The following is a 12546-nucleotide window of genomic DNA, read 5'->3' as shown; positions in this document are numbered from 1 at the left end:
TTCTTCGTAATTAATTGAATTGAATGACATCAACAACTGGGTGTGAGAAAATTCGGCCACCTCAAACGTGTCAAATGCACTCAAGAGATACAACAGAGGTCTAGGAATTGAACTCTGCAGCACCCCTGAAGTAACTTTACCCGAATATGATATATCGCAATTTTAAAAAAGTCTCGAATCACACAATCGAATACTACTCGCATTATTTTTATTATTAGAACAATGATATGCAATAAAAGAGTAAGCTGCCATGATTTGGTTGATAGTTTGACTAGTTTGAAGAAATTATATTATAAAAAAATCATTTTTTCCAACGCTTTCAAATTAAAGCGGTCAACAATGGTCAAGAATAAATAAAGATACTAAACTAAAATGTAAAACTTTATTCACAGTTAGAGTGTACTCAATCACGGCTCAAGAAGCCTCGGGTTTTTCATGCCATTGAGAATTTTGCTATATCATTTTCCTTCGCTGAGAACTGAGTGTGCCTTTTTCCTAGTAATTTTCTAGAACGTTCTGATCTCTATCGGTCGCCAATTGGGTGCGGCGACGCTCTTTTTTTTTATCGATCAGAACCGCGGACGATTTTCAATCGGTCACTGTCACATCGTAATATTTCCTCGGCTAGTAATTAATAAAGGGACGTGCCTCAAAAAACCTATCGGGGTGGACGGATAAAGTATTCGTCGCGCATTGTCTTTTTGCCAATTTAAAATGTACCTCTCAAATGATAAATCACCCTTTTACGGCTGAAAAAACAAAGGAGCGCACCACCCCGATCGAGGGGACGCCCGGAAAGAAAAACCTCATTATCTCCGGTAATAACGAGGGCCGAATCAAAACGCTGTGAATAGGCAATACCTTATTTAGGTCCCCCCGATCTTGTTTCAGTGGCGGACTTTGCTCAAAATGTTTGAAAAACAACGAACACTATTTTTTAAGAAATAACAATAACAAACAAACAGGCAATAAAAAACTGGAAACAAGAACTCTAAAGTTAAAAACTACAGAAACTGTTTCTTAAGGAAAAAAAGCCGATTATTTAGCATGGGCAGCTATAAAAAATAAAAAGAAAAACAAGGGGATGCAATAACGAAAACAAAAGAAGACAAACGCGAAAGAGGAATATCTCGAAAACCTAAGGTTTTTTTTTTAGTTCAACCCTGCTTTTCCACCCTCCAATAAATTAATTTGCCTTCTTCCTTTTTTAAAAGCGTCCCGATATAAATTGGACGCCGGCAAGAGTGGAGGGGGGACGGCATGTGGGAGGGTTGCATTTTTTATGTGCAGATATTCGGTCCTCTTAATAAGGGAAGGAAAAAAATGAGTCACGCGACGCGCGTGGGGAACGATCCTCGGCGTTGCCGGATAAATTGTTTTTCTTGTCGCACCGGACAAGGCGGAAAATGTCGTATTTATTGATGAAATGGAAAGCATGGTTTTTGTCGCGCTAAATTTGGCGACAACTTGGCAACGCGGAGATCAATCGTCCCGGCATCCCCTTAAAAAAACCGGAGGTTTTAAATTATCGATTCATCGGGCATCGTAACAACCCCCCAGCTTCCGATAACGACCGGCATGTATGAGCAGTTCGAGAAAACTAATTTGAACCCTGCCCCCCAACCGGCTCGCGGGCCCCTTTTCTGCGAACTGTTTTTTGCATGAAAATGCTGTATTCGTTTTTCTACTTGACGTTTCGGTTTGCTATATCGGATTGACAAAAGGTGACAATGGAGGCAATAATTATTATATATTTATTTTTCGATCGGAATCGATGCTTTCAGGATTATTATAAAGAAGATATTAAAAAATTAAACAAATCAAGCAAGAAAGAAAAGAAAACTGATAACACCGAAGTAAAATTTCTTTATACTATAATGAAGTGGAATTGAATTGAAGAAAAAAACTAAAAGAACATTACTAAGATCATCTTATGTATATTTTTATATAAAAATAATGCATATTTTAATAACTAAAAGAGGAAATGTCACTGACTGTTCGTTTGTAGTAAATATTTTGTTTAAATCAATATTGAGACAATTCACAAATTAAGATTTAGATCTTACGGTAGCTGTTCGAAAAGTGATAAACTTAAAATTCTGATTTTCCGGTCTTTTTCATTATTTTCCTTTTTTTAAAGTATTGCCAACTTGGTGCCATTTCTGGCCGAAGGGAGTTTTAAACAGAGCACCCACATTTTGATTTCTTTACATTTTGTTAAATCTTTCAAAGTCTTGAAAATAATTATGTTCAGGAAACTGTTGAAATTGGGTGTACTGAACCCAGAAATGACAAGAATTGTGTAATATTTAAAATAGGAACAACACCCATTACGTTATTTTATTTTTGGGTTCCTGCCAAAATTAAGTTCTGGAGTTGAAATTGGGTATACTGAACCCAAAATTTAATAGTTTACTGCTGTGTTGACCCTTGAAATATGTTGCCGACTTTCAGATTATACGATTTAACGCCGTTGGATTTTAACTTCTGTGTGGTAATTGGTGTAACCATGAAACTTCCTCAAGAATCAAGGATTCGCATCATGTTTATGGCTGTAACCAAAATTTTAAAATATTTTATAATGGAAGACTGCCTGATGTTATGTTAAGAGCAAGGCAATTTCTCAAAAGCGGATAAAATTTTGCATAGATAAGAAATTCGAATCCGGTGTTATTTTTTAAAACATAAAACCCGTTGGGAAATATCAAATCAAAGAATCCAGGGTATCCTGGAGGTAGACTGGTAAATTATCTACCTCGACCGAAAATTTTTCTCAAAATTTTAGGTTTTTATTTTTTTTTTAATATCTGTTGGTCTGGGAAAGTAGAAATTTTTATCGAATGAGTTTTATCCTTAGATACTAACTAACTAACACTCCCCCCATCTCCCAAAATTACCTGCATTTAATAATTTTGTGCCACGAGGCAAATCGAGTTAAAAAAACACGCGATCGGCGCGAATTTCCGCACTCCCGCCCCCGCCGCCGAAAAATCTCATTTACATTAACAATAAAAAGTGTAATAACGGGTGTCCCCCCTCGAATTACGCCGTTCGTTCGGCTTTTTAATTACGTACCGCGGCGGTTTTGTCGATTAAAAAAAATCCCGACGTCTCGTCGTAAAAAATAAATTGCCTATTTAATTGTTCGCGTCTGAAGGAGCACATCTACCCCGGGAGGCGGCGGGGCGCGGCGGTGGACTTTCTCCAAATTTACTTCTTCGCTCGGCAACTTTTATAATGGGGTCGGGAGTGTGGCGGGGCGGCTAGGGGACGCGGGGGCGGTTCGTTCGCCTCCGGGGGGGTGGGCGGGCGAGATATGGATTTTTGCTTCCGAGACGCCGCCGCCGCCTCGCGATTTTTCCGAATTAGACTGTGTATTATTCGCCGTCGCGCCCGCGACGTGAGCCGCTGGCGTTATTGAAAAAGTTCGCTCGAGGGGGTTGCCGCGGAAACGGGGGGGTCGCGTGATAATTAATTATTGAATATATCCCATTTTTTTATATTTTCTTCGTACGCTTTTTTGTTGTCTTTGAATATTTTATAATAGTAATAATAATAAATTGCCTTTATTGTTGTATATTGTTATATTCAAATATCCGGTAGAGAAGAGGCGAAGTCTAGCAAAAGCTACCCCAAGTAACCTCTTAAATGTTTAAATTGAAAACTAAACATGAAGTTATAATTACATCGATAAATTAAATATAATATAATAGATAAATGTAATTAAATCGATTATTCAAAGTAAAAATAAAAAGAATAACATTGAAAATCAAGTTATTCGAGTAGTTAGCAGTTTCCACCTGAAATAGTTCTTAAAGAATTTAATTGAATGTGATCGGGTATACTATGAAATATTACAACAGCGTTATAATAAAATGATCTGCCGAATAAAGATAAACGATATCGTGGCAGTGAGAGTCTGTAGGGGTGCCTCAAAGCCACTGATTGAACATTACGAAAATGTAATTTAGCTCGTAATTAGGACGGATTGGATGTGCTTATAATTTGGAAAATCATAGACGCCAAAAAGTACTTGAAAGTACTGTCAATTTTTAGCCAGTTAAATTCCTGGATTTTCTGGGAAATCTTATCAAATTTATACAAGCCCAAAAAAAATCTGCAATAGCTGTTTTGACTTTTTTTCAATCTGTATTTATTAATACTATCAAGACATAGTTTTTTAATTTTAAATTTAATATTAAAAAGTCGTATATTTAATAATGGTATTTTATTTCATTTGGAAATTTTGCAAAATACTAACAAAAAAAAGGGAAAACAATATATATGACTAACGCTTTGAATGAATTAAAGCAAGTCAAAAATAACGAATCTGGTTGACATGGTCGATATTAATGATAATAATAAAATTGATTATAACAAAATTTATAGAAATAATAATACTGCTACTAATGATAAAAATATGTATCAATATTTTTATGTATCCTAAATTTTAAGTCACCATTTTTAGATATTAACATGTTTGATATTTGTTATTATTCTTATTATCGCTCTTATGACAATTATAAATTATTAAATAGTTGTAACATAAGATCAATACCTACATTAGCAATAAAAAAATTGAACATGTATTTATTTTTATCATGAATTTTATTACAGTGTATGAGACATTAATGATTATCATCTTTATTGCTCTCATTATGACAATAATAACTTAATAACCAATACCAATTTATTTTTCATATCGTTATTTAATTAATACAGTATGGTTAAGTATTATCAATATGTTTTGTTTTTGTAATAATTAATGTCATTGGTGCTTTTATCTTGACAATAATGATAAAATTGGTTATAACAAAATATTAATAAAGGGTGCGTTAGCAATTAAAATTTAATAAAAAAATTAAATATAACAATTTGTTTTACTTATCATGATTGTATAGGGCAGTAGATATTAATACGTTTTTTTTTCGCTGCCATTAACATTAGGTTATCGTAACAATAATATTAATAAAAATATATTGCAATAGCAAAAAAGAAAAGATTTTAAATAATATTTCTGCTTCTATAAGAATCATAAAAATAAAAAACATATTGCGCGTTTTACCATGACAAGACAGTAATATGTATTTTGTTTTTGGTTTTATTAGTATTGATAATAATAAAATTAATTAAAATAGAAAAATTATTTAGAAAGCGATATTTGTGATACAAAATGAAACATGTCAATTTATTTATTATTATGATCATCATTATACGCCATATAAATTCGGAATTAGGGTTTGGGGGGACACTTAAAAAGTCTGGCGATACGCACCCGCGTGGGCTTCGAATAAACTGAAGATTTATTTTTAACCGACGAACTAGGTGGCGTTCGGACGTGTCCGATACCTAATTATCGGGATAATTTATGCACGAAAATCGTTTGTTTGCGGTACGTTGATCCGGTGGGACACGGAGAAAAATAAACGCGAGCGCCCGGCCCACAACATTTTAATCTCGCCCGAATCTAAACACAACTGTAGATACAAATTTATACAAGACCATGAAGTCTCGGGTCAGGCCTGAGCGTATCGGACCAGCGACCGATTCGGCCGTCGACGGTACCGTCGCGGGTACCATCGACGAGCTGGTCGACCGCTTAGAATGTCGAGTTTGGTGTATCGACACGTATGTAATCACTTAATGATGTCTTTTATTTATTTTGATTCGTGTGGAGCAGTTTTTAATGTAGGCCGTTATTGGACTTTATGGGGCCTTTAAAGGCGGTAATCGCCGATACAGATAACGCCCGGTACATATCAGTTTTAATTTCAGGGTTTTAATAAAAGATGTGGGGGCACGCGCGCCAATGTACCCGCCATTACTGTCGATCGAGAGGATTGTCATTAGTTTCAAAGAACCAATAATGTTAATGATGCCCATCTCCTTCGGGATCCAAATATGTTCACCCTACTATCTCAGGAAATCATGAAATCATGAAAAAACTTACAAAGTATGTCAATCTGAAAAGGGAAATGAACTTGGTGAGCTGTTCCGGTGATATAAAACGCCCCATGAGTCACTTGAGAAACGATATGCAACTGAAACCTCACTGCTTAAGGCTGATACGATCAGATCGTCTTATCTGGCTTAATATACCCGCCATTCTAATTTATAGCCTAGAAGCTCAACCTGGTTGACATTGTAATAAGATTTGGAACAAGTTTTAGAACTATAGAGTTTTATTTAGGTTCGTCTGTCCGATTACATATTGTGCACCTTGAACTAAAAAGGAAGAGAGGTTAATCTTTGTCTTTGTCTTGCTTGGTAAGCTACCACCTGGAGCAACACACTTTCTCTGAAGTCCAATTCCAATTCGGGCACCTTGAAAAACTGTCACCAGTTGTACTATGATGGTTATAAATATAATGAAACCCTCATTTTCTGTTCCTTCCTTTCCTTGTCAATATCGACCAAATATTTGTCAAGATTCGCATCTTCTTTATTGTAACGAAAACATCAACAAACTAGATGATATCAACTTAACTACGTGCAATCAAATGGACAATTTATATCAAGTAATACAAGCAAATAATATGGAAATCAATGATTTTTTGCAATAAAGGTTTTTAGTAGTGCCACCTCACGCTCTTCTCTTCATTTCAGGGGGAGCCGGAGGACTGCTTCTAGACACCGGTTCCGGACCGTCTTTCCTCCCGCTACCCGCTCCGGTCTTGGAGCAGGTGGCGGCCGGCAATTCGGAACCGGGGGTGACCACCCTCAAGCTGCCCGACACTTACCACCGTCCAGCCGACCTCCCGGTCCGCGACGTCGACATCGAGGTCTGTTTCGTGTGCAAGAAATGCCGCCTGGCGTTCCCTACCGACTCCCCTTTGCTCGCTCACCAACGGCAATGCTACGGCGCCGACCAACAGAGCAGGGGGGCGTTCCGCGTCGTCCAAACGGGGTACGAGTGTCGCGCGTGTAACACGCACGACAAATTCAAAACGTTGATAGAGTTGAGGAACCACCTGGAGGTGCACCAGAGAACGCCCCCGGCCGAGTCGCCTTTGAGTCACGAAATGGAGGACGTGGTCAATCAAATCACGCTGTTGGCGGCCAGGGCTGCTCAAGAAACGCCACAGCAAGGACTGGATGGTAATTCGAACGCTTTTTGTCAACCGGAGGCCAAGAAGAGATTCTTGAGTCCTTCGGAGGTGGCGCAGCCAGTAGCAGGTGCCGGTGGTCGTTAACCGATTCTGTGAGTAGGTTGAGGGGTGGCGACAGGTTGCGTTGGTGGCTCATAGAGTTTGCGCAAGCGATCCGAAAGAACTGAAATGACTCATACCAGGTCAGAAAATTTTAGTTGGTTTTGGTTAGGTTATCAAAATTTGTTTATACCATATTGAGTAACAATTCAAATCGGTGGTTGTAGTTTTAAAATCATTTGAGGGTGCATCATTTAGATACAAACTCAACTTCTGTCTCTTCTACATTCTTTCGACTGATTTTTAGGGAGCTCTGACAACTGTTTGCAGTCTAATTGTACGCTTTGAGTGTGAGCAATTGGTTCATATCCTTTCTCAGTGGAAGTAATTGAAAATCGAAAGGAAGAATAAAACTGCATTTTTTTCCCTTTCTTTCGATAAATATCCTTAAGTAGTGAATTGGCAAATGATAATCAATTCCTCATTGTCATTCGTCAAAAGCTATATTGACCATTTTGTGACCAATGAGTACCCAACGGTTTACTTTTTTTATTTTATTTTACATTTTACTAAGAGATAAAGATGAAAACGGATACATACGTCAACTCGATTGATAGAAAATTGATGACTTCAAACGCTGATGAAATTTAGGTGTACCATGTTACTATCTATTTTATTGGTTCTCTTTGTGGCAAGCGTTTGAAATGAAATATAGGGAACAATGATAACCTTAATTGCTCCCACTTTGAATTTAAGCATCTGATCCATATTTTTTTAGCAATTGTGAATAGAAAGGAAGAAGAAGATTGCATTTCTTTTCCTTTCTTTCTATAAACTTCGGTAACTTAGTGGTGAAGAATGATAACGAAAATAATCATCATCTGAAGGTGCACCGGAGGATTGTTTTATTGTTTTCTTCTATGGCTAGATACACATCGAACTGCAACACGTATACAGCGTTCGACTGACCACAATGACAATCTAATTTTGTGTATTTTTCGAAAACTGTTGTCGCTTTAGCCTGATGATAAAATATGCAACAGAGTTTCCGAAACCTTCCGGCGTGAGTTATTTCTCGACATTGACATTTCTAACTCGCCAAGCAGGTTGTCACCCCTTAGCTTATGGACTTGAGAATACTTATGTATATCGATATACCACCTACCTACAAAAAAACACTTGTAAGACAGAGAGCAATGAGATTTATATATTTACAGCTGATGTACTATATATTTTTAAAAGTTATTACGTTTCTTTCCACGTAGCCGTGTCAATGTAGTCGTGTATATGTTGTATAGTTGATAGGCTCAAGATTCCTATTGCAACGGATAGTTACTATAAGTTGAGCGGTCGCTAAGGGCGCGCATACACGCGCCGGTCCTCGGCTCGCGCGTACATTTTGAACGGACCGACGACGGGTGTGAGAAATCCGCGTCGTACAATGTTCCTAAACTAACGAGATGTAGATAAAATTTAAAAAAGAAATCTGCAAGAGCGGCCAGGGTTCCCGCTAGGGCCCAGTAAAACAAGTTCCTATAAGGGCGCGTCCAAACCCTGTTCCTGAACTAAAAGAAGTAGACGCGTCCCCACCATTTTTTTATTCGATTTTAAAAATTATTAAGTGATGTGCGCGAGAAAAAAGAAAACTCTTTTATTATTATCGCTATTATTATTGATCATTAGTTATTGATAAAGAAGTTGATGAGGTGAACGCGCCCGCCATATTTATCAGATATATGTATATGTAACTGAATATATCAGCTGGTCAAGAGGGGGGAGACGATAGGTCGCTTTTTCGAGTTAGAAACGTCGACTCAGATCCCCGTTCCGGCAGTCAAATTGGTTCCTACTAATTAATAATCGACACAGTGTTTTTAAGTAATAATATAGTTATTATGTTTTAAACATATGGTTGGTTTTCACCGGCATTGTACGTATACATAGTAGTAGATATATATATATTATATATATTTAAAATTTTAACTAGGTTTTAACGTAATCCAAAATAACTCAAAACTGGGGAATACTTCGGTATGACCTGCCTCGCATACTAGTGAGTTTCTTTGGAACTATGTGTGATTGTTGACGTGGCGCGTGCGCGCAGACGTAACAACGTGAATGTGACGTTGGACTATTACACGATTATTATTACTATTCATATTTGATTATATTTATTATTACATTATTATTGCTATTTGTGCGGTTGGTTCGATGTGACTTTGTTTTCGATATTTCTAGACGCGGGGAGGCCTTACCGACTGTCGCGCCCCACCTCCCACGAGACGCCCCTGTGCCTAAGAGTCCATATTCTGATTTATACGGGGTATATTTATTTTTTTTGAACTATAGCAAAAATACTAATTGTTTTTAAGTGCCACTGAATGGCCGTTGACTGCAACTTCTTTAGTATATGGTGCACATGTATGCAGGGTTTATTTTTTCAGGCCAGCCTGTATATGCATGCTCAGAGTTGAACTATATACTTTATTCCTCGAAGTATCGTATCCTAAAGCGCTTATCTTTGTTTTGACATTAAGGAAACCTGTCGTTATATATATAGCAAAAAAGGAACAAAGTTTGTGTATATTTTGCCTTACAATTGATCACTATAAAACAGTATAATATATAGTTTTCCGTTTTTGATTTTCGGTAATAAAATAAAGCAAATTAGTGTGATGATGAACCATTCCAATTACTGTAGCACCAACTTCAATATTTTGCTTGGCATATATGACAGTTTCCGTTTGTGTCACAAAATGAAGAAAAACACCTATGGGCACGAAAAGTCGAATCGCAGATGCCCGCTGTCGTATATCGTTGAACTCGTCGTGAAACGCGCTCTTGGAATATGTTTCAATGTACAGGGGGTTATATTTATAATGAGCAAGTTTGTACCTGGCCAGAAAAACTAAACACGCTGCATACATAGAGACCTAATACTTAAGACAGATCGGATAGGGGGTCATCTTACTTGGACGACCAAGTTTATTTTATGGTTTTTATTGACAAAAAACTCAAATAGACGGTAAATAAACTCTGGCCAATTGGCAAAGTGCAATTTTAAAATTTCATTTTCCGCGAAGCACCTCGTATACGATCTAAAATCGACGAAACAATAGGGGTGGTCGGTAAAGTCGCCCCGCACGCGTTGGGGTAGCCCCTCCTCGCCCATACAAGTGGTTCCTAACATGTTTCATATCGCCTCACTTTCCGAATATTTTCTACTAACGACTGTTGAATTTTTTACACGGTAAGTGCGCAGTTTGCTTTTGTATACCTCAGTACAAAAACGCTCTCTCACTCTCTCTCTTTCTCTCCATTCGACTAACAAAAAGTAATACTCTTTGATCTGTGAGTTGTTTGTTTTGTTTCGTTTCTTTTATACTACCGCTTTCTCTCAATCATACGCGACGGCTATGGGGCTAGGCTTTGAAATTTCGTTTTTATTTTCCGGTGCGTGGTTCCTAAATGACAGGTAGGTCGTGTAGCCTCGTAGCCGTCAATATTAACAGACGTTTTACAAAAATGCTACTCCAACGGGGGTTCCTTATAGTTTGTGCATGATTCCCTGGTCACCGAGCTTTGTTTCCGTAGTACTAACACTGATAACGTAACTTTAACCTTAAAATTCGACCTGTAGCTCAGCGTAGCTTCAAGTTTCAACAACTAGAAAAACAAAAATTTTATTTTATGTTCCGCCCTTGTAACTCAAATTGAGAGTTTTATTTGGGACTTGTAACAGGAAATTAGAACTTGCAGGGCTCTGGCGACCCTAGTAACTTTAAATTCCTACTAAATGGACACTAGTGGCTCAAGAGTTTATTTTATATACAGGTTTAGGGTCCTTCGTTATTATAGCTTTAAATTTAAACTGAGCCCTAGAATGTAAACTAATTTCACTTGTAAATTTAAATTTGCAAATGTGATAACACGCTTGTAATTTAAAGCTCTATGACTAATTGACGCTTTTGACCATAAAATAACACTAACATACTCTAAGTTTGTACTTACAATTAGCAACTGTAATAATAAATTCTCTATTGAAGTTAAAAAAGTTAAATACTTTTGAGGCGTCTGCGTTTGAAATCAAGATCACGTCTTTTGAGTTATGGCTGCAAAATTGATTTCGTCACTTGGTCTTATGATACGCAAAAACTGCACAAATCAACCGAACCTAAGAAGCTACCAGGTTACAATTCTATAAGGCTCATTTTAATTCCCCAAATAAAGGTTTGTTTACCTAAATTTCTCGACCTTTTTTGTGAATTTGTTTTACTAGTGGCCCCTTTACATTATTTCGTGCGTTTTGTTTCGATCGACGGTGTATAAAGTACTACCCCCTCCCAGGGAGGTTCGCCGCTGCATTTTTGTAAATACGTCCAGATCACTTAGCGTTTAAGTGTTTTTTTTTGTATAATTTTTCGGGTACGTACTCAGACCCCCCTCCCCGCGAGACTTGACAAGAAAAGTGATTTTAGGTTTAGGTTACTGCGACGTCTTTATTTATTTTCGAATTCTCGCGATGTAAATACCATAAGTTTAGTTTGTACAAAAAACTTGGCGGGGGGGAGACGCGAAAAACTCGCGTATGTTTGAGGGAGAGTGCTATGACGTAGCTTGCGCGTTTAGTTGGTTGTTTTTTCGGCGGACCATTTTCCCCGCGCCATATTTTTAATATATATTTTTTTTACACACCCACACCCACAGACCCCCCGCCCCCTCCCGAAGGATGTTATTGTTGTGTTTTCCGATTTTTCGACAAACAACCCCGATGAATATTAATAATAATAACTTCTAGGTAAATGTTTGTATCCTACGGCTTCAGCCGCTCTCATTTTGTGAGTGTATATGAAAGTCAAATAAACTAAATAGTTTATCATAACGATTGCGTTTTATTTATTTTGTTAATTTAATTTTTGAAAATATTTTTAAAAATGGGGAATCTACCAATAAAAAAGAAGCAAGTATTGAAACCACAGTGACAAATGCGAATATCGCGCAGGAAAAAGACACACGCTATTTGCGTAATAAAAAAACGATTCAAACTAAACTGTTTTAAACTACCTGACAAGCTGCGTGAGAACATTGAAGACATCAAATAAGGTAAGTTCAAAAATCTTATTATTTCTGCTGTCAACTAAATTCAACTAAATTCAGAAAGCACCCCTTTTGCGTATTTTTGACTTTGCCGTAGGTGGCGCGGCGCTAGATATGGTCGTCCCCAAGGTGACACTACGCTTGGTTCATTTTAACATGCTGTATGAGACCAGTAGACCAGTTACAAGGACCTGGTGCGACGTCATAAAAATAGAAATTAAAGGAAATTGGAAGGTTTTGTTTCGGTTTCTTTTGATTCTGTTGATCGGAATACGTTGAGTTTCTTAGATATCTTGCTGAA

General features: G+C 37.4%; 1 protein-coding gene across 4 annotated transcripts in view; it reads left to right on the top strand.

Moving 5' to 3' along the window:
* The window catches only part of LOC132707863 (zinc finger homeobox protein 4), a 243748-nt gene extending 231749 nt beyond the window's left edge, over positions 1-11999 (top strand). For 3 of the 4 annotated variants that reach the window (XM_060679847.1, XM_060679845.1, XM_060679846.1), the window contains one exon: positions 6607-11999. In XM_060679847.1, coding sequence (XP_060535830.1) covers positions 6607-7193 — 587 coding nt within the window. In that variant the 3' untranslated portion in view covers positions 7194-11999. The remainder of the gene's footprint in view (positions 1-6606) is intronic. The other variant, XM_060679848.1, reaches the window with a different exon arrangement.
* The last annotated feature ends 547 nt before the right edge of the window (positions 12000-12546 follow it).

The sequence above is a fragment of the Cylas formicarius genome, unplaced genomic scaffold (assembly GCF_029955315.1).
Source record: "Cylas formicarius isolate icCylForm1 unplaced genomic scaffold, icCylForm1.1 PGA_scaffold_9__14_contigs__length_23061073, whole genome shotgun sequence".
Taxonomy (NCBI): Eukaryota; Metazoa; Arthropoda; class Insecta; order Coleoptera; family Brentidae; genus Cylas; species Cylas formicarius.
Note: the sequence above shows the minus strand (reverse complement) of the source record. Positions and strands in the feature narration are given on the sequence as shown.